This window comes from Pelodiscus sinensis, chromosome 1 (genome assembly GCF_049634645.1).
Source record: "Pelodiscus sinensis isolate JC-2024 chromosome 1, ASM4963464v1, whole genome shotgun sequence".
Classification (NCBI taxonomy): Eukaryota; Metazoa; Chordata; order Testudines; family Trionychidae; genus Pelodiscus; species Pelodiscus sinensis.
Genome location: NC_134711.1, coordinates 15,580,342 through 15,602,958, shown reverse-complemented (window position 1 = coordinate 15,602,958; position 22,617 = coordinate 15,580,342). Strand labels below are relative to the sequence as shown.

General features: G+C 44.4%; 1 protein-coding gene across 5 annotated transcripts in view; it reads left to right on the top strand.

Annotated features, from left to right (window-relative positions):
• The first annotated feature begins 324 nt into the window (after positions 1-324).
• Positions 325-22,617, top strand: part of GRM3 (glutamate metabotropic receptor 3) — a 171,080-nt gene continuing 148,787 nt past the window's right edge. For 3 of the 5 annotated variants that reach the window (XM_025181676.2, XM_014570488.3, XM_075926193.1), the window contains exon 1: positions 1,077-1,215. Coding sequence is in view for 1 of the 5 variants with exons in the window: in XM_075926200.1 (XP_075782315.1) it covers positions 1,150-1,215 (66 nt within the window). In the remaining 4 variants the exon portion in view is untranslated. Of the gene's footprint in view, positions 1,216-1,437; positions 1,537-22,617 lie in introns of those variants that run through there. The other 2 variants (XM_075926200.1, XM_025181677.2) reach the window with 2 other exon arrangements.

Below are 22,617 nucleotides of genomic sequence, written 5' to 3'. Positions count from 1 at the left end.
TAATCATATCAAGCCACATTTTGCAAAGCTTTAAACTGGATTATTTGAAAATACAGCTTTACAAATTCTAAATTATTTCTTTATTTTGCCTTCCTGGCTTCAGGTCTTTGCTGCATTCTGGCTTGTTTTCCCGGCGTCTGTTTTTCCTCTTTGCTGCTGTATGAGAGAGTTGGAGGGTTGGGGTGGTGTTTTTCTTCAGAGAGAGCACAAAAGGAGATTTTTCGAAGTAGCTGTGAGAGAGAAAGCAGCAGACAAGGAGCAGAGGCGACCAAGCAGACTGACCTGGCTCTGCATTCTAGCCCTTCTTGGAATCTCTCCACCTGCATCTCTCCTGAATTGGTGAGGAGGCAAAAAAAAAAAAAAATGCACAAAGACAGAGGCAGCATCCAGCGCATCCTCGAAGGGGCGTGGCTCCCCTCCTCCCTCCTCCAATCAGAACTTTTTAGGAGGGGGCCTCCCAGGAAGATTGATGGGGGTTGCTAAGCGATAGCAGCGTCTCCTGTTCTTGCCCGGGCTGCGAGTGCAGGTAAAAAGCGGTGGGGAGACCAGCCGCGAATCGCAGTGCTCAGCGCGCGGCTCCTGCAGGCACCTAGCGGCATGGGAGCGCGGGAGGCTCCTGCTGGCGAGGACTGGCCAGTCCCAGCCCCAGGCCGTGCCGACAGCAAGAGCCAGCTTCAAAGTTAGCCCTACAGAAATACCGCCCCCCCCCCCTTACACACACACACACGCGCCCGGACAGCGGATCTGTCGCGTGCTGCGACCAGGCAGCCTGCAGAATCTGCCCCCCTCGCCTGCCTTCTCTTGACAGCCCCAGCCCGGCTGGCAATTTAAGGCTCTGCACCAAACTCCCCCCAGCAGAGCGGCTGGAAGGAGGGGGACGAAGATGATGCGGCTCCGCGGCAGGGATCCCCCGCTGCCCGCTGCCTGGCCAAGGCGAGCCCAAGTTGGGCCGGTGCACGGGAAGCGAGCTCAGGAGAAGTGAGGGGAAGGGAAGCGGGAGTTAACTGGTGGACGCAGCTCTCCCCACCCCTCCCGCCGCACAAGAGGCCTTGATGCACTGCCAGCGGGACTCGCTCCAGGCTCGCCTCTCCCCGCACAAGTTCGGACCTTGCGGGGGGCGCGAACTCCCTCGTGGATCTGAAAGGGCAAATGAGAGGGAGCGATCCAGAGCCGGAGCCCAGGAGCAGCCCCGCGCCGGACTGCCAGCCCCGCACGGTAAGGCGCCCGCGGCAAGTTTGCAACTGGGGGCGGGGGGGGATCGCTGTATATTTGCCTTAGAGAGGCCAGGGTGGGCCGGCGGGCGGGTTTTGCAGGGTTGCAATGCCCCCCTCTGCTGCAAAGGACCGGTGGGTGCGGGGTCCCCCCTCCCCGCGAGCTCCCGCACCCTGGGGCTTTCTCGCCCCCCTCCCCGCTTTGCAAACCCATCGCCACTCACCGCGCCGCCGCACGGTGCCTCTGTGGGACCCGGCGGCGGGAAGCGAAACCGGCTCCTGGGCTCACCTCGTGCGAAGCGGCGGCAGCCAGATGTGCCCAGAGGTGCGCGGGGGGAGGGGTCCTTTGGGTTCTCAAGCGCGGCAGGTTAGTGACAAGGTGGCCTGAGAGCTGTTAGCCGGCCCCTAGCTCGCCGCATGCTCCTCTCCGGCGGGCACAGATTTGGGCGGCGCAGCTCATTGCTAGGGCTTCACTGCTCCATGTCTGCGGGGATCTGTCTCTTCCCAAGACCCTAAGCTTGCAGGTGCCTATATCCAGCCATGAGTGCACAGATCTCTGTGTGTGAGTAAATGTGTCTTAGCTGTGTGTGTGTGTGTGTGTGTGTGTGTGTGTGTGTGTGTGTGTCCATAGGTGTTTGTGTCTTTACCCACGTGTGCTTGTGTCCATATATGTGCCTCTCCATATGTGTATATATCTATCCAGGGGTGTGTATATAAGTATTTTTACAACTAGCTGAATAGGAATGTTTTTATGCATATACATATATATGTATATGTATATGTGTAAAAGCCAGAGACAGTGTATGTCTTTATGAGTCTGAAAGATTTTTCCAGGTTATCCTAAAGCTTTAATTACATAATTTTTTTAAAAAACCTCCAAATTGTTTACTTTTTAAAAAATCTCCAAATTTCATTTTGATTCCAGCAAAATACAAAAATGCAGTATTCACTCTTGACTCTCCTCTGGTCTGAGTTAAGGATAAACTGCTGGTTTTAACTTTTCGCTGCTACTTCACAGTTTATGTCACTGTGCAGAAGATGATGTAAAAAGTATTATAAATAATTAGTTCATTTTTAAAAATCACCCTGGGAAGGTTGTGAAACCAAATCGCTTAAGATACAGACTAGCAAATATTTAAGTTTGTGTCCATACATGTCTCAGGTTCATTAAATCTGATTGAAAACAATTTGAAACATGTATATTCTACCTGATAAAATACATATTTTAGATCAATGACTATACATTTCTGGACACGTTTGCCTTATGCTTCCAAGCCAAGTCTATTTAACTATATATTTTGATGCATTCAATCATTTGAAAAGCTAATGTACACTAAAAAGGGTTGCAATTGTGAAAATACAAATTAAAGCATTTTTTTTCCAAATTGGGGACAGTAATCTTACTTTTATATAGTGCCTTTTATCTTACAAGATAGATCAATGATCCACGTGAATCTCTCTTAATGAATTGATTACTGAGAATATTAATATAAATAGTTATGGTCCACTGTGAAATAACACATTGTCCCTCTCCCTCCAAAACATACCTATTAGTAGCATCCAAAAACCTAATTGTTTCTATGATTAACTGATTGTAAAAGAATGACAATCAACATTAAGTAAATAATACTCACCAATACCCACAGCCCTACTGTGTACTTAAAAATAACCAAAATCACTATTTTATTGAATACATTAAAATATAAATCTTGTTCCTGTGTGGAGAGACTGTTTTTAATTGCTTTTTGTTTTGTCTAAGTAGTTTTTATTGATGGCTTAGTTATACTCCTCTGTAAATAATGATTTTTTAAGTAAATGTTGCCATAAATGTAACAGAACTCTACCATTCAAAGAGTGAATCTGTGGCAAGGTGCAGGGATCAAGTTTTTCTCTGGACCTTTTTTGAGTCTTTATACTTAGATAATATGTGCTGGAGCAAGTTCTGAAAGTAAGCTGGAACACCAAAGCAAAAGAAACATACTCAGCCATACAATGGTCTGTTCTGGTTAAGTGGAATTTAATTTAGAAGGGAAGATGCAGTCTTACATCTTGGTATTGAAGGGAAAATTTGTACAGATATTCTGTAAAACCAATATAGGCCCAGGGGAAAAGTCTATAGATTTAATATCATTGCAACTAATAATGTGCTGTACAAATTACTCTAAGACCCTATGGATCTTAATTCTGATCTGATTTGCACTGATGTAAATAAGGAATAATTTGTTTGACATCAATGGGCCAGAGCCTCAGCTGGTGTGATTGAGTTCAGTTGAACCACACCAATTTACACCAACTCAGCACATGCTTTATGTGAGTTTAGAATCAAGCCTGTAGCTTCTAGCAGAGCAGGAGATTGTTGCTGTACATTTGTTGAATATTTTATATATTGTTGCTGTACATTTGTTGAATATTCTGTTGCAGGAAGGATCATTCTCTATTACATTCTATGGGATGGTTCAGAAAACCCATAGAAAGGGTACTGTATTACTGTCTATGAAATCTTCATTAAAGAACAGAATTTCAATGCCTTGTCTCTCCTTACAGTAAAATAATAATTAATAATTTTCTTTATAAAGCACCTATCCACTGACAAGCTTAAGAAGCTGCACAGCAATTTATTGATACTGCATGGCACCGCACAGGATAATAGAATGCTACTGTTTGTGTATAAACATATATAATGAGAACTGCACTGAGGTGTTCACACCCATGGGCTGCGTCTAGACTGGCATGATTTTGCGGAAATACTTTTAACGGAAAAGTTTTTCCGTTAAAAGTATTTCCGCAAAAGCGCGTCTAGATTGGCACGGATGCTTTTGCGCAAAAGCATCCGTGGCCAGTCTAGACGCGATTTTGCGCAAGAAAGCCCCAATCGCCATTTTAGCCATCGGGGATTTTTTGCGCAAAACAGTTCTTCCCTGTCTACACTGGCCCTCTTGTGCAAGTATTCTTGCGCAAGAGGGATTTTTCCCGAGCGGGAGCGTGAAAGTATTTGTGCAAGAAGCACTGATTTTGTGCATTACAAAGTCAGTGCTCTTGCACAAATTCAAGTGGCCAGTGTAGACAGCTGGCAAGTTTTTGCGCAAGAGCAAGTGCTTTTGCGCAAAATCTTGCCAGTCTAGACGCACCCATGTAGTATTAACTGGTTTCTCTTTCTGAGCAGTGATGGCTTTAGCCAGATGATTACCATGAAGTGATCCAGACCCATTCTTGTTCAGACATTAAGGGTAAAATTGTCCCTTGCCATATGCAGGGAAATATGGAAGCATAAGGTGCTCCTCTGAATGGGCTGCACATGCAGCCTCTCCATGACTACTATTCAGGAATGGGCTGGGCTTTGTCTCCATTCATCCCACCAGTGTATCCAGAGTACAGAGGAGGAAGTAATCTATAACTTCTCTGTACCCATTTCCCCCTTGGAACAAATTGGGAGCCAGGGAGATTGTGTGACACTCTGAGGCTCTTTCCTGCCCTGCTCCTGGGATAGTGCTACCCCTTATACAGGGAAGATTGCAGCGTGATGCTCTAGCCCAATCATGGACAACCTGCGGCTCACGGGCCACATTTGGGTTCATTGGGGTTCTGTGTGTGGCCCACGAGAGATTTTGTTTACTGTTGCTCATGACAGATTCTGCTGGTTTCCATCCATGTATTTTTTTTTTCCTACCGGTACTACTGAAGTGACACGCACATGAAGCAAGGTCATGCGAAGTGAGGTACGTGCTGATTGCATACAACATTGACTGTAAGAGCCGTGCACTCCCTTCACATCCAAGGGCTGCTACAGTTCAATTGGAACCCCCCACAAATTCTAGGTTCGCAAGCAATTAGCAAAACTGTCCTATCCCAGGAGACCATCTTGGTTACCACAGTTTTGCGATCCACTGAGATGAAGGAGGGCCACTCATGCAGCCCACTCACTAGCCTATGTTATCCATCTGTGCTTAGCCCTAAACCGGTGGAAAGGAATGGGGCCCAGCAACCGAAGGTCTGGTGTAAAACACATCTTTTCATTTCATACCGTTTCTTTATTTGAATAGTTGAGCTGGCAGGACAAAAGGCAAGATTTTCTCACAAGCTCTGTAATACCCAGCTCTAGGTTGGGAACAACTTTAGTGCAAGTGTGTAGGAGCTATTTCCATTGATACGGACAAAAAAGCAATTACCCACAGAAGTGTTTCAGCTTCTGCCACCTCAGAGGCAAGGCTACTGCTGCCTCCTTTGGTATGCTTAGAATCCAATGGACAACATCTTAAAGCTGTTGCCAGGGATATTTTATGCAGGGGTTTTCAGTATTTCAATGTAGGAATTTTCAGTGTTCCACAAATGCTACAAGGAAGATAATCTGTAGTTCCAAGCTGTGTGTGACCTCAGTGGACCAACTCATCCATCGGTATAATTCAGTACAGATCCACTGAAATCAGAGGCATTAAAGTCAATGGAGCTACATCAGTTTATACCAGCTGAGGATCTGTCCTAGTGGTAGGAAACCTGTGTCACACAGAGCTACATGCAGGGCTCTATGTGTGGCCCGTGAGATATTTTGTTTACTGTTGCCCATGCACAGGACTGCCAGATTCTGCTGGTATCCATCCGAGTAGGTTTTTCCCTATCAGTATTACTAAAGTGACACGCATGTAAAGTAAGGGACAATAAGTGAGGTGTGTGCTGACTGTACACCACATTGACTGTAAGAACCATGCACTCCCTCTGCATCCATAGTGAGGGCCACTCATATGACCTACTCACTACCCTATGTTGCCTATCACTGATCTATCCCAATATTCCTTTTATCTTCATAATTGCCACTGTGAAACTAAAATGATATAACTGAAACCATGCTTTTACCATTATGCATTAAGCTATAATTATGCCTGCCGATGTGGGAGCTAAAGGGACAGCTGCCCCGGCCTGGCTATTCAAAAAGGCTCAGAGCACCCAGACCTTTAAACTGCTGCCAAAGTTCCAAGGCTAAGAGGGAGGGGTCATGGCATGATGCACTTGGGACAGCTCTGCTGCCCCCTCCCATCCCTGCCCTTTCCACCTGAGCCCCTCCCCCCCTTTCCAGGAGCTCAGAGTCAAAAACCCCTCAGCCTTACCCGGGGGCCCAGCAAGGCTGTTGATCCCCCTAGTTACAATGGCACTAAATGGAAATTTAGGTAGTAGTCTTCATACTGTATTGATATAGAACCATGTTATCAACTGGTGTAAATCAGCATAACTCCATGGAAATTAATGGAGATACACAAATTTATACCAGCTGAAGATCTGGCCCCAAAACCTGTAGAATAAAATGGTATAAAAGCTCAACAGTGAAAGGATAATTAAACAGATCATTCTATGTTACAGTCGGTTCTTAGTTGCAGATCCCAGTATCATTATGATGTTCATTATTGTACCATAACAAGTACACAGCAATGGCTAGTAGTATTCTAGTGCCATGCCATTAACAAGTACTCACAATGAAGAACTTATAATCTAAATCCCTGATTCAACCAAGTACTTGTACTTAGCTTCAAGCACAAAAGTAAGCCCATTGATTTCATTGGGACCGCTCACATGCTTAAAGTTTGGCATGTGCTTAAGTACCTTGCTGAATGGGGTCTATGAATCTGATCTACCACCGTACAGTCAATGGGAGTTTTGCCACTTATTCTGCTGGGCATAGGCTCCATGAACAAGTGAACATGGTGAGAAACAAGACGGAATATGCATTGAGTAGGGAATGCACAGCACAGCTTGAACACTTCACAGATAAAGTTTTTTGCCAAGGTTTCTTGGAGGGGACTGAATGACCAACAAGTCTAGAAATGGGGCGGTTATTTCAGGTACAAATGGGTGGCAAGGGAATAGGCATGAAAGTCCGAAATGGATGAAGAGGACAGTAGGGTAAAGAGTGACAAAGCCTGAGAGGAAACACAAAGAGTGTCAGGCAGTGGAGTAAGATGTGAGGAGAAGGCCAAGCTTGACATGGAGTAAGCATAAGAGCAATGAGAAGATGCAAGGATGGCTGAAACATGGTCAGAGCAGCAGGAAAAGGAAGATGGACTTGGTAGCTATATTTTGAATTGATGGAAGTGGAAAGAGATAAGAATCAAGGAGGAGAAGGTGCAGTAATTGAAACACAAAATTGCACTGGCACAGAAGACCTGAATTTTGGAGGTGGTATAGATGTAGCAAATTTGACAAGAAGAGGGGGAAAGATGACATCAAACTTACCATCTTATTCAGTGAAAAGGATGATGGTGACAGAAATCGGGGGAAGGGAGACATTTGTGGAAGAAATTTCTGGGTGTTGATTTTCACCTCTCTAAGTTTCAAGGGGTGTGAGCCACATGAAAGGAGATCGTGCAGAGATATGCAAATGGAAAAAATTGAAAGTTCATGGGTGCATAGGAATTTTTACAAAAAAGCCCAGAAAAGCTGATTTGGCTAAACCTGTGTGAGCCAATTACATTACTCAGGAGGAGTGTAGGGGAAGAAAAGGAGAGAGCCTTGGATAGAGTCTAAAAACAAAAAAACAAAGGGGAAAAGGAATGTGATAGAGACCCTTAAGGAGATAATGAGAAAGTAGCCAGAGATGTCAGAGAAGAATCAAGCAAACCCAAATCCTGGGGAAGGTAAGAGAATAACCACCAATGTCAAAGGCAGCTGATAGATCCAGGGGATAAAGCACACAGAAGTGACCTGTAGACTTGTTCATTAGAAACTTGGGTGAGAAAAACATTGGTGGCATGAAGACAATGAAAGCAAGACTGCAGTGCCGCAAAGGAAGAAAGCTTAAAGAAAAGGTTTAATGGGAGAAAAAATGGATCTCCTGTTGAAAGCATCTGTTCAAGCAGTTCAGAAGCAGAGCTGCGGAGGCAGATAGGATAACAGTTAGAGAAGCAGGCAGATTTTTCAGGATAAGAGAAACCATATTATTTTGCGTAAATATGGACTGTACCTGAAGAGAAAGTAAAGACAGAGAATGATAGAAGGAGCAAGTGAATGAAGGAATTTTCAGGGCAAGAAATGAAGGAGGAAATAAGTGAGGAAAGGACTAAAGACTGAAAGGAAGGAAAGGAGAGAGAGAGAGGGAGGAGAGAGAGGAGTAAAGGGAAGACAAGGGGTGGAAGAAATTGCTGTATCAGGCAACCCTGTCAGATATATCAGAACCATATCACGCTCCACCTTAAAAATCTATCTAGCTTGTTTTCCCCCACTACTTCTATTGGATGAATGTTGTATTCCTGAAGATTCCATGTGAGAGGGAGGCAGGGGCTTGGGTAGAGGGCATGAAGAGAGAGGCGAAGGGAATAAGAGACCTGAGACTCACTGAAGGAGGAGTAAAAATGCCTTGCCAGTGAGATAACTACCTCAGGGGAAGAAAGAGGGTCCTGGAAGTACAGGAAATGTTAGTAAGTGGTTGTACCTTTAGCTGACCAGCGTAGTAGAAGCTTTATATTATAAGGTTCTGTTTTTCCATAGGATTCTCCAATTGTCAGCAATTTCACACTCAAATGATGGACCAATACAGGCAGGCGAGATACAGTTCATGGGCTGGATCCAACCTGCCAACTCTTTCGATCCGACCCACGGCCTGCCACGCTGGCACCCTCAGACATGGAGCAGCCCTACACTGCACAATGTGGCTGGCTGTTCCAGGTGCCTTCGCGCCCCATGCAGGAGGAGGGAAGAGGCTTCGCATGCTGCCCCTGTCCCCGGCACAATCTCATAGCTCGTACTGGCATGGCGCAGAGAGGCACATGACCCCAGCAGCCAGCTGGTTTGAGTGATCTGGGGCTGTGGAAGGTAAGGAACCTACCTGAGGGTCCCGCTGGGCTGCTGGTCAGGAGCCACTTAGAGGCAGGCTCTGCCTGGGAGGAGCTTACCTAATACCCCAGCTTCTCCTGCACTCCAACTACCTTCCCCAGGTTGCCACCATCCTGCCCCACATCATCATCCAAACCCTCTGCATTCCCCCTCACACCAGGTCACAGCTTTCTCCCAGACCCTACACCCACGCCCTACCACCATACTCCTCCACCAGGCCATAATCCTCTCCTGCACTGATACCCTTTCCCGGACTCTGCACCCCAATCCCCTGCCCCAGGTCACAGCCCCCTCCTTAACCCAAACTCCCTCTCAGACTCCACACCTTCTCCTGCACCTCAGTCCCCTGCTCCGAGCTCCCTTCTGCACCCATCCTCCGTCCCAGACCTTGTTCCCCCTCCATAGAAATGTGCGGCCCTTTACCACTTCCCAAAATCTGGGAGTGCCCCCACAGCAAAAATTATTGCCCACCTTTGGACCAATATGTTACATATAGTATTTCATTTAGACCTGAAACTTTGGTCAGGCCAACTACATCACACAGAGGCAAGATCAACAGAATTGTTCCATTGACTTAGCTACCACCACTTGAGGAGGTGGATTTACTACAGCAATGGCAGAACACTGTCTGTTGCTGGAGTGTCTGCACTACAGTTCTCCAGCATTGCTGCAGCTCTTTTTCTGTGGCATTTCTAGGGTAGACAAGCCCTAAGATGTGGAATGTCCAGACTGCTGATCTGACAATCTTCATCATGTGCATTTCTGAAAACCATCAACTTCTGTGCATTTGTGATGGCCTGTCCTCAAAAAGGCATGTGGCATTAGGCTACACCAAAAGTTACTCTGCCATCTGAAAGGAATGGTTTTACAGGCAATTTACTGAGTCTGAGTTCGGGCTGTGCTGAACCTTCCTTACAAGAAGTGTTGTATAAAAAAACAGCTTAGATGTGTTGTCCACGGAGAGCTGACTGACTGCACCATGTGAGCTTTTTTATACATCTTTCAGCCGAATCAAAGATCCAAATGTAGCATTCAGGGACATCACTGATCTGTGACAAACACTGAAGGACTTTGTGCTTGTAAACCAACAAGAGGATTGCATTGATCCATAGAGCATGGATATGGCAGATTTTTAAGAGTTCAGCATCCACCAGTCTCCACTTATGGCCCAGTTCTGCTCAAGTGCCTACATGAAACCACCAGATTTTCAGATGCTGATTTCTGTGCAGTTTTAAAATCCGGTCCTCAACAGTTTATCATCAGAGACAGATGAAATAAAGAGAATATTCTTCATTTTACATATTCATGACAAAGCACTATGTGCCGCAGAATATGATAGAATGGAAATGGCTTATGAAACGTTATCTGTTGAAATTCAATATGCTATACAATACTCTATATTGTAGTGATGATTAGGGACCCATTAAAACTAAAAGAGCATTGCCACTGACTTCACTGGGTGTTGGTCAGTCCCCAGGGTTGCAGATTTGCAGTTGCATATATTTGTGTATGTGTCTGAACAAGGGCACAAGTTTTTATTTCTGCATTCTTTAGCTACAGTGTTTGGGTCTTGTCATCTTTGCCAGGGAATTGTTCACTATCTATCATTATTAATTTATTAGCAGTAATTGTAATTGCAATAGTGTGAATATTGACCAGTGAAGAAATTAGGATGGTAGCCAGAATAGACCAGGTTAAGGTATAAGAAAAACCCATTTAGAGCCATAGAGAGAGTTAAAGACACAGTGATGTTTAGTACAGTGTGGGCCTCCTGCAGTCAAAACCACACAAACATCTGTGGAAAATCAAGGGGTAGCATATGGGAACATGTCTCCATGCCCTTATAACATAGGGATATGGTGGGGGGAAAAATTCAGCCAGGCTTCATTTTTCATACCGTTTGATAGATACCCAGTATTAGGACAAACAGGGACCAATCCTGCAATCCTTTCTCTTAAAAAGTCCATAGTCTTATTGACTGGCATTACTCTCATGGGTAAGCACTGTAGAATAGAGTCCCTCTCTTAAACTGTAAAAATTATGATTGGTATTTTACTTCTAATAAAAAATTGTCTCTGCCAAGCAAAAGACAGTTTTTGGAGGAGGTGAATGAGCATGAATCCGATTATATATTCATCTGAGTTTTAGCTCAATGGAAATTCAATTGCTCAGATATTGAGCTGGAGTCTCTGCTAGTTTAAATTGGCATAGCTCTGTTGATGTCAATGGTGCTACATCAATTTATACCAGCTAGCCCATAAACTCCTGAATTTTTAATGGATCCTTCACTAAAATGGGAGTCAGTCCAACATCCTGTGCAATCAATGGGAACTTTGCCATCCACTTCAGTAGACAATGGATCAGGGTTCTGTCTCTGCTCTAAAAGATTTTTTCTAGATCTTTGTATACACAACAAATCAAGATCTTAGCAATTATGTTTTATCACTGTTCTAGACCTCTGTCTTGTAAAAAAAACATGATCACAATCAGTCTAGTAATCTGACCACAAAGTAATCGATCAGCATTTAGTAGAGTTCAGTACAAGAGGACTTCATACATTGTTAATTTGTACCCTGCGTTCTTTGAACACACAGATACGAGTGTCTGTTTCCTTATTTCCCAGAAAGTTTTGACATCAAAGAGCAACAGTGAAGTTTCATATTACTAGACTATTTACAAAATGTACAATAATATTACTATTCTGAGTTATTTCTAAAGCATTATAAAAGTCAATAGAATTAAACTACACTTGCTAAATATATGGATAATATCCATATTTGTGTCGAAATTCTTCTAAATTGGACTTGTTCACTTTCTCACTAATTTGCAACCCATAGTAATTTATGGTGGGTCCTCCACTGTATTTTGAACTGGACAGATATTGCCCTTGTTACTTGCCCTATTCCCAAAAGCTTAGGAAGAGGAGTTCTTTAAATGAAATGAAAGATCAACATTAAGGTCAACCCCAGACATCTTCTGGGCCATCTTGTTAGCAACCACATTTCTGATAAAGGAAAATCTACATCTTCTCCTTGATATTGAAAGAGATATTTGCCTTCTCTTTTGAAGCCAACATGCCAATTCAGTCTTAGGATCTTCAATGTAGAACAAACACAATTAGACTGTGTCTACATTGGCACCCTTTTCCAGAAAAGGGATGCTAACGAGACAAGTCAGAATTGCAAATGCCGTGGGGGATTTAAATATCCCCCGCAGCATTTGCATTGCTGCCGCTTTTTTCCGGCTTGGGGCTTTGCTGGAGAAAAGCGCCAGTCTAGACGGGATCTTTCAGAAAATAAAGCCTTTTCCGGAAAATCCCTTATTCCTCTTAAAATCAGGAATAAGGGATCTTCCGGAAAAGGCTTTATTTTCCGAAAGATCCCGTCTAGACTGGCGCTTTTCTCCGGCAAAGCCCCAAGCCGGAAAAAAGCGGCAGCCATGTTCATGCAAATGCCGCGGGGGATATTTAAATCCCCTGCAGCATTTGCAATTCCAACTTGTCTCATTAGCATCCCTTTTCCGGAAAAGGGTGCCAATGTAGACACAGCCTTACTGTATTACCAAGAGTAACATGCAACCATTGTCCTTTTTCCATCCATTTGTCTCTCTAGTATGCTGTTAATAAGGCTATGCTTACATGTGGGTAATCCTGAGATTGATTTATTAAAATTAGTTTAGGAGTTAAACGGGAAGAGGATTTAATGGGACAGGGAATACAAATCAGGTGAGATGACTTTTAGAGAATAGTAATTTGGCTTCCGGAAACTGACTTAATCTCCAGGAAGAGAACTACTCAGCTTAAAGGAACCTCTTCTTGTTTCACTCAGAAGTGATCTCGAATTAATTGTACAGTTTAGCTGTTCTTGGCTTTCCTTAGTATCCTAGGAGAAAAGCTCTAAGAGACTGGGAATTTTAACTTGTTTGTAATGTAAACTCAATATATTGGCGGCCCTTTTTAACACTCCAGAAGCAGGCTGAAGGGAAAAAATAGGCTTGATTCTCTAAGCAAACAAAATGGGAAAATGGTGACAAGAATAAGCCTCCCTGAAAAGCAGATGATGAAAATGTGGGAAAAGCTCTTTCTTTTAACAATTGCCTTTCCAAGGCCACTTAAAATGATATTTACAATGTCAGGCTCTTGATTATTGTTAGACTTCTTCAAAAATGGGGGAAGAGGAGGGAAAATTTGCCCGGTTTTTATTGTATTTAGTTATTTATTTGCTTTTATCAACATTTCTCAACAGCTTTTGTACATTGCCGTGCAGTTCATTTTATTCAAACTTCCTCCCAGAAGCAGGTATCTAGAGCTTTTTGCAGGTGTTGAGGGTGCGATTTTCATACCCTGGGGGCTGGGCTCCAATACTTTTATACACACTGGTACTACTCAGTACAGTATAAGGAAGGGGGTATTAATGTGGTCCGAGTGCAGCACCCAGATTCTAAGGCTTGACTGCCATGTTAGCTGTAGCCCTGAGCCACAAGTAAAGCATACACTGCACCACCCTGGAAGAGTTCCAGGGGCATAGCTGTGAGCCACAGGTGGAGCATAAGCTGTACCTTCCTGGAATATGCTCAAAAAGCATTGCCACTCAGAGACACCCTTATAAGTCACAATTCCTACTCTTTTTCCTCCTTATTACCATGCACTATTACTCCCTAAATCTTTGCTGGATCTGGTGCTCTGGACAATGAGTAGCAGCTGGAGCCAGGGCATTACCCATTCACTGCCCCTTCCTGCTGATTCCCCACTCCCACATGTGCTCCAAGGGAGAACTAGGCAGGCAGATAGCCCCGCCCACTTGTTCCTGCATGCCATAATCCAAGGTGTAAGGATCTCACTTCCTCTGACTCTCTTCTAAGGCGCGCAGCCAGAGCAAGAATCTAACCCTGAATGAGGCTGCTCTTTGATTTGGCCTCTCCAGATGAAACGGCTCTTGCAGCACCTTTTACCTAATGAACCATGAGGCCCACAATGATCCACCGTTTGTGAATTTTAAAACAAAGGCACATCTCTCCCATTGGTGCCCCAGGAGAATTCCAGCAAATGAATTTACTTGCAGGAATGTCCCTGAAACAGGGACACATTTGTCTTATCAGGGAACTGGCTCTGAATTGCAGCCCTTGAGGGCGACGGTGTGTGAAGAAGAAAATGTGTGTTTGCTTGTGAACTGAATGGGCATTTGTTCCCTGAGATGCGCCCTGTGATTTTTAAACTGATGTGTTTGAATCAGCGCTGTCACTAGGCAATAGGAGGCATCCCACCTTTTCCCCTGAAGCCCCTGCAGCAGCTCTGAAAAGAGCAGGACATGCTGTTCTCCATCCGCTCCCCCTCTGGCTGCCTATTGCATCACAGCAAAGGGAGAACTGTTCCATTAACAGCATCCTTTCCAGGCTACGGGAATCACACAGAGAGCAGGAGAGAAGCTCTGCCCAAGCTTAAAAGTGTGCCCAGCAAAGGAATGCCCTTTCCCCAAGCATACACACAGGGCGGGGGAGGGGAGAGGGGAAGGGTAGGAGATAAGAACTAAGCTAGTTACAGCTCCCTAATTCTCTACCCCAGAGCGGGTGAGAGCACCTAGTGGGCTGCTCTAACTTGTGCCAGCTCCCAACGGTCCCCGACAGACTATTCAGCATCTTGGCAGCATGCACCAGCCACTCCTTTCCCTGACGTTGGCTTGCTCTGTGCATGCCCACATACCTCCTGCACCGCAGGCTTTGTGAAAGGAAGCCTAGGAACCAAATATCCTGGGGCTCTACTCGCTGCAAAATGTGGCTGGTTTCCACTTCCTTTGCAGCACAGCAGTGGTACAAATGGAGTGGTGAAAGTCAGAGAACATTTCCCAAAGTATCAACTGTGGCCGCTTGACTCTTGTGAAATAAGATAGGTGGCCCCCATTGGACTCACAGAACTAAGCGGTACATGATGTAAGGAAGGCAAAATAAAACAGAGGGAGGTGAAACTGCAGACACAGAAACACAGCAAAGTGGCATGTACAGCTCAGTAAGTGCCCCTATCTTCAGTGACTTGTGCGACTGCCCGTACATCAAAGTAAACACCCTAACCTACAGCAAAACAGCATGGAATCAGTTGCAGTGGAGTAGGGGAACTCATTCACTCGGGGCCTCTGCACTGTGGGCCCTCTATGTATTGGGAGGCAGGGGATGCATCTGCCAGATTCGGGTATGACAATGTGAAGGGGAGCATTGGATTTGGGCCAAGGATTGGGACGCTGATCCAGCAGCCTGGTACTGAAGTATTTGGGCCACGGAAGGGCACTAGCTGTTACTGCAGCCTACAAACTGGAATAGTGACTATAAATAAAATGGTACTGGGTTACTCAGAGTATTATGGGTTGAAGTTGTGCTCCCTTACTTCCAGTTTAGTAAGAACAGTGGGAGTTTTCTCCCCTGCCCTGTTGTGATATTGTTAAATAGAATCATAGAATCATAGGACTGGAAGGGACCTCGAGAGGTCATCGAGTCCAGCCCCCCGCCCTCAAGGCAGGACCAAGCTCCGTCTACACCATCCATGACAGATGTCTATCTAACCTGTTCTTAAATATCTCCAGAGTGGGAGATTCCACCACCTCCCTTGGCTATTTATTCCAATATTTGACCACCCTGACAATTAGGAATTTTTTCCTAATGTCCAATCTAAACCTCCCCTACTGCACTTTAAGCCCATTACTCCTTGTCCTGTCCTCAGAAACCAAGAAGAACAAATTTTCTCCTTCCTCCTTGTGACACCCTTTTAGATATTTGAAAACTGCTATCATGTCCCCCCTTAATCTTCTTTTTTCCAAACTAAACAAGCCCAGTTCATGAAGCCTGGCTTCATAGGTCATGTTCTCTAGATCTTTAATCATTCTTGTCTCTCTTCTCTGTACCCTTTCCAATTTCTCCACATCTTTCTTGAAATGTGGCGCCCAGAACTGGACACAGTACTCCAGCTGAGGCCTAACTAGTGCAGAGTAGAGCGGCAGAATGACTTCACGAGTTTTGCTTACAACACACCTGTTGATACAACCTAGAATCATATTTGCTTTGTTTGCAACAGCATCACACTGTTGACTCATATTCAACTTGTGGTCCACTATGACCCCTAGATCCCTTTCCGCCATGCTCCTTCCTAGACAGTCGCTTCCCATCTTGTATGTATGGAACTGATTGTTCCTTCCTAAGTGGAGCACTTTGCATTTCTCTTTATTAAACTTCATCCTGTTTACCTCTGACCATTTCTCTAACTTGCTAAGGTCATTTTGAATTATGTCCCTATCCTCCAAAGAAGTTGCAACCCCACCCAGTTTGGTATCATCTGCAAACTTAATAAGCGTACTCTCTATCCCAATATCTACATCATTGATGAAGATATTGAACAGTATGGGTCCCAAAACAGACCCTTGCGGAACTCCACTTGTTATCCCTTTCCAGCAGGATTTAGCACTGTTAACAACAACTCTCTGATTACGGTTATCCAGCCAATTATGCACCCACCTTATCGTGGCCCTATCTAAGTTATATTTGCCTAGTTTATCAATAAGAATATCATGCGAGACCGTATCAAAAGTCTAGGTATATGACATCCACTGCTTCTCCCTTATCCACAAGGCTCGTTATCCTATCAAAGAAAGCTATCAGATTAGTTTGGCATGAGTTGTTCTTCACAAACCCATGCTGGCTATTCCCTATCACTTTATTACCTTCCGAGTGTTTGCATATGATTTCCTTAATTACCTGCTCCATTATCTTCCCTGGGACAGACGTTAAACTGACCGGTCTGTAGTTTCCTGGGTTGTTCTTATTCCCCTTTTTATAGATGGGCACAATATTTGCCCTTTTCTAGTCTTCTGGAATCTCCCCTGTCTTCCATGATTTTTCAAAGATCATAGCTAAAGGCTCAGATACCTCCTCTATCAGCTCCTTGAGTATCCTGGGATGCATTTCATCAGGACCTGGTGACTTGCTGACATCTAACTTTCCTAAGTGATTTTTAACTTGTTCTTTGTGTATCCTCTTCTAAACTTACCCTCTCTCTGCTTGTATTCACTACGTTAGGCACACCTCCTAGTTAGTTCCCAGCTGCTGTCCTTTGAGTACACTAATTGTTATTCCACCACACAGTCCCATTACAAAAGTAACCTTGAAAGGATGTGTATAGGAGTCCCCAGTGACAGTGTCCTCTGAACATCCCCTCAGAGTGCATCGGCTTTAAGCCTAGCTGCTGTGGCTTTTAGTGAGATTCAAGAATCTCACCTCCCAGCAAAATTCTGTTTCAAGCAACATTTAAAATGTTATTTATCTCCATTGTTTATTTCTTCTCTTGTTGTTAAGACACAAGCTCTTTTTGATTAGAATGGAACACTTCCAATTCAGGATTGGAAAAGAGAACATTCTGCAGGTACCAGAGGAGTTCTCACCCGTCTTTCCCAAAAACCTCCTCTGTGCCCTGTGCACAGCTTACACATCTCTAGCATCAAGGAATTGAAACACGTAAGTAGTAAAAACTCCATTTGAGCCTCCACATTACTTCACAGAGCACCCATAATGTTGGGGGGAGGGGAAGCACCCCCTGGCCTCTTCACTAATCAACATATTTATCTCAGGAAACTAAAACACATTCAGACAAACTGTTAACTTCCTGAAACAAAATACAGGACTATGTAGCACTTTAAAGACTAACAAGATGGTTTATTAGATGATGAGCTTTTGTGGGCCAGACCCACTTCCTCAGATCAAATAGTGGAAGAAAATAGTCACAACCATATATACCAAAGGATACAATTAACAAAAAATGAACACATATGAAAAGGACAAATCACATTTCAGAACAGAAGGGGGATGCGGGGGGGGGGGAGAGGAAGGTGAATGCCTGTGAGTTAATGATATTAGAGGTGGGGAAGGGTAGATGTCTGTGAGTTAATGGTATTAGAGGTGATAATTGGGGAAGCTATCTTTGTAATGGGTAAGGTAGTTGGGGTCTTTGTTCAGCCCCCTGTGGAGAGTGTCGAATTTTAGCATGAATGCCAGCTCAGAGGATTCCCTTTCAAGTGCAGATTTGAAAGTCTTCTGAAGACTTCTGTTCTGAAATGTGATTTGTCCTTTTCATATGTGTTCATTTTTTTAAATTGTATCCTTTGGTATATATGGTTGTGACTATTTTCTTCCACTATTTGATCTGAGGAAGTGGGTCTGGCCCACAAAAGCTCATCATCTAATAAACCATCTTGTTAGTCTTTAAAGTGCTACATAGTCCTGTATTTTGTTTCAGCTACACCAGACTAACACGGCTACATTTCTATCACTGTTAACTTCCTGATCTTCTCCATATGAGCTCTCATTATACAGGTGAGCTAGTTCTTTGCAGCCATTCTGGCCATAGCCCAGAATAATGTCACCAGACACCCAGTCTACCTGAAGGCAGCGGTAAGAGTCCCTTAACCCTTTTGCTTCCATGTAGGCATGATGTGCCCCATTGCATTCCTAGAGCACAAGGATAGAGAGTGTCAATGAAACCCATGAGATTGTCTTGGATGGAGTCACAGTCACAGCTCTGTGCTGATGGAGGGCTCCACAAAAGTGTACACTACACCTTTTCCAAAGGTGAATCAGCAATGAGAATGATGCTCCTGCCATGTCTCTGAAGGCATCGCACTTCCTACAGCTCTCTGCTGACAAAACATCCCCATCCGCCTCCCTTGAGTCATATACCATCTCACGACCTCACAATCTTGGCTTTGTTATTAGCTTCACTGAGCCCTTAATTAGTGACTTCCGTTTTTCTTTGGTTCCTGGCCATCACCAGGGCTGCAAAAATCAGCTCTAGCCAAAGAAAAACAAAATGAATGGCACTGGGTTTTCTTAGACTAGCTATAATTTGGAAAATAGGCATCTGGGCATCAGTGCTCCCAGTGCAACCGAAGAGTCCAGTCCCACTCCAGGTTTCACAGGTACAGCTCTCCTTGACTTCAGTGGCAAACCCATGCACACCCCCAGTTCAGAATTTCCCCCACACTACATGTTCCCTGACTGTGGAGCTGCCTTAAGTTTCTCTCATAAAACTTATACTACTCTATTGAGGGCTGACACTGCCTCACTTTGGGGGAGCCACTGAACTGTGGTCCTGAGCCCCACATTGCCCCTCCTCTCCATGGCCCCATCTACCCATACCACCTCTTAACCTGAGCCTCTGCTTTTGTGCTGCCCCTTCCCCCTAAGATCCTGTTCTGGTGCTACCTCTTCGCCCTAAGAGCTCACTCTCACTCACTCCTGCTTCTCCCTCTATCTCCTGTTGGTCACCCATGCAGCCAGTAAAAACTCATGGGGCCATGGCCCTAAGGGCCTCCCCCTTTCTGGCACCCTGACTCTATTTTGCATCTAATCTAAGAGATTGTCTTCACTTACCGCAAGATTGACGCTCCAGAGATCGATCTCCTCGGCTTTGATTTAGCTGGTTTAGAAAGGACCTACTAAATCGACTGCTGATGACACCTCCATCAACCCCTATTCTCCACTGGGTTGCGAGGAGTAAGGGAAGTCAATGGGAGAGTCAATGGAAGTCAATAGCTAGAATTGCGTATTTTAGGTCAACTTTCTCCCGTAGTGTAGACCTGGCCTAATATTTCTATTAAGGTTTTGATACTGTAGCATATGGGTGCTTGACAGACGGAGAGAAACATACCTGCTTTTCCTCCACATATCTGACTTTGCGCCTGCAGTAGGGACTTTGGGTGATGCTTGGGAGAGGGGGAGTTCTCTTATTTTTGCCTGTGGTGCTTGTTGTCAAGGAGGTGATTGTTTGCATTTCACTCTGAAGGTGTTGAGCATCAGAGACAGCCCGATCTCTCGCTGGAGCACATTCCAGATTTGCAGGTAGCTCTTCCCAGCAAAAGCACCAACCTCTGCACTCATGAGCAAAGCTGAGCAAGACATGTATTTCCCCGCCCTGCCCCGCTCTGCAAGAAAAAAAAAGTAAATTCAAATTTTTAAAAGATTTTGGTTTTGCCTAATTTGATCTTGTCCAAAAAAAAGGGGGGGGTGGAATTCAGACAAAAACCTGGAAAATTATTAGGGTTTTATTTTTTCCCCATAAGCATAGAAAAGGCTGTGGAAATTAGCCATTTCCCACAACAATTTCCATTTTGAGTAGGCAGCTATTTTCCACTGACAATCATTTTGAACAGCTCCCCTTGCCATACATGCGAGAATGCCACTTCCATTCCTCCAGTGGCATGTTGCTGACATGGGAGGTGACAACCACACATTGCCCTTCGCAGAATTTGGGCCATTCTCACAGAGGTCTTTGATGATAACGACCTTAAATTCAGCTTCGAACTCAGTGGGGAACCAATGACAAGAATGGAGCAAAAGGATGATACGTTCTTGGGAGTTAGTTGCTGGCCTCTACATAATCAACCATCTGTAGGTTTTTAAGCTCAGCTGCTTCGGTCCTATTTTCAGGGCACTGAAACAGTCAAGCTGTTTTGTCATTTTTGAAGCACCACTAGGATTTGAAAACTCAACTAGTAGTTGCTCTATTTTTTTATTATTAATTCACATTTTAATGCTGCTATCTCACCAAACACTCTCACATAACATGGATTCAAGTATCCTGAAAGACAAAAGCCTACTTGGAATCAGACATATTTATAATAACTACAGAAAGGAGTGGATCAAGGGGCATTAAATGCAAGGCTAATCATTCATTAGACAGCCTAATACTGATTAAATGCATTAATCCATTTCATTTTTCATCTATTCAGTCCATTGTCACCCCTGCCTGTGCTCTGTTGTATATATTACTTAACCCAAATTGGTTTGCTAATGAAAGAATTTGCATGCAACTCAAGTCTCAACTCATGCAGTCCTTACTCAGTCTCGCTGATGGCAGTGGCATAAGGATTTCAAGATCTGACCCACATTCTCTGCTCTGCATTGTGCCCTGGAAAAAACAGTAACATGTAACTCTTTTTATATCTCTATGAAAATTAATGCACACTCCAGGAGCCTTGATTCTAGATAGCTCTTCCACACAGTCATGTTAAATTAACATAGGTTTGTTTGCAATATGTTTTCCGTGTTTCCTTCTATGAAAAAGGACCTGATCCTACAACCCTTACTCATGTGAATAAGTCTCAAGTGGATTGTCATTGTTTATTATTTGTGCATTGCCTGGAAGTGCTCTAAGCTTTATGCTTTACAGACAGGCAAAGAACAAGGCCCTTAATTACGGAGCTTACAAGGTTACACTTGACATTGCTTGAGCTTGTTGCCAGGCATAGATCTCACTTTCAGCCAACCTAAAGGCCTTGTTCCAGCTACTCTCATCATGGTTTGCAGTATTGGGGAAGGGGATGCAGCAATCAACAAGCTGCCACTTCCCCTCCCATGCAGAGTGGGCAGGTGGGCACAAAGAATGGATAGAGACAAGTCTCCAGCTCTGCCACACAAAAGTTAGCATAGATGAGATGGTGCAGAGGAAGAAGTGAGCTAAGCCAGGAAAACAGCAGATGCAACTTACTTCCCCAGGAGCAAACAGGGACTGAATTATGACTCTTCATCCAGACCTTGCTCTACTCTTGGCATAGTGTAGCAGTAACGCTGGCAGGCAGAATTGAACCTGAGACCTCTCGAGCTTAGTGCATGAGCCTCTACAGCTTGAGTTAAAAGCCACCTACCTAGTAGCAAAGGCTGTAGAGCAGGATCATGATTTTCTCTGTAAGTGGTTTTGGTGCATGTAGGTGTGTGGGTTACACAGCTACATACTACCCCTTTTTCAGGACACAGGACAAGATGCCAGCCAGTCAAACCTATAGCGGGCAAGACAATCACATTGGCTTTGAAGTGACTGGTCTTGATAGCAAGCAGTTCACACAGCCACAAGGATAACAATTTAACAATTAAAAAGAGGATTAGGAAGAACGACAGCAAAGGTTACTCTATCCATGTTAATCTATATGCTGTGTTCTCATTCATCTCAAGACTCATGGGTAGGCTTTAATTCAGGGGTTGGTAACCTAAGACCCAGGGGCTGGAAGTGGCCCCTGCTTTGCCTAGATCCAGAGGTGTAAGCTGGAGCACACAAAATTTACTAGCCTAGGCCCTCAAGGCTGTGATGTGTGAGGGGGCCCCCAACACCAACTCTGGTATGTGTCGGAGGCCACACCAGTGAGGGGTTTTTGTTGTTGTTTGTGGGGAGGGGGGTGTTGTTTTTGTTTGTTTGCTTGCTTGTCACTTGTGTGTGGCTCCTGACTGATTTTTCTGTGGGTCAGCGGCTCCCAACCCAAAAAAAGTTTCCTCACCCCTGCTTTACGTTATCTAGGGCAGTGGCTCTCAACTATTCAATTGTTCCAGCCCCCATTAGATACTGGTTAACCAGAACTGGTAAACATCACCTGTTTAATTTGATGCTTAGGGTTTAACTGGTTAACCTTTCACATCCCTTAAAAATACACAAGTGTCACAGCACACTATTTGTGAAAAAATGCTTACTTACTTTTTTAATCATATAATTATGGAAAAAATGACTTGGGAAATAAATATTGTGCTTTTAGTGTATATACACAGAGCAATTAAACAAGTTTATTGTCTGTAT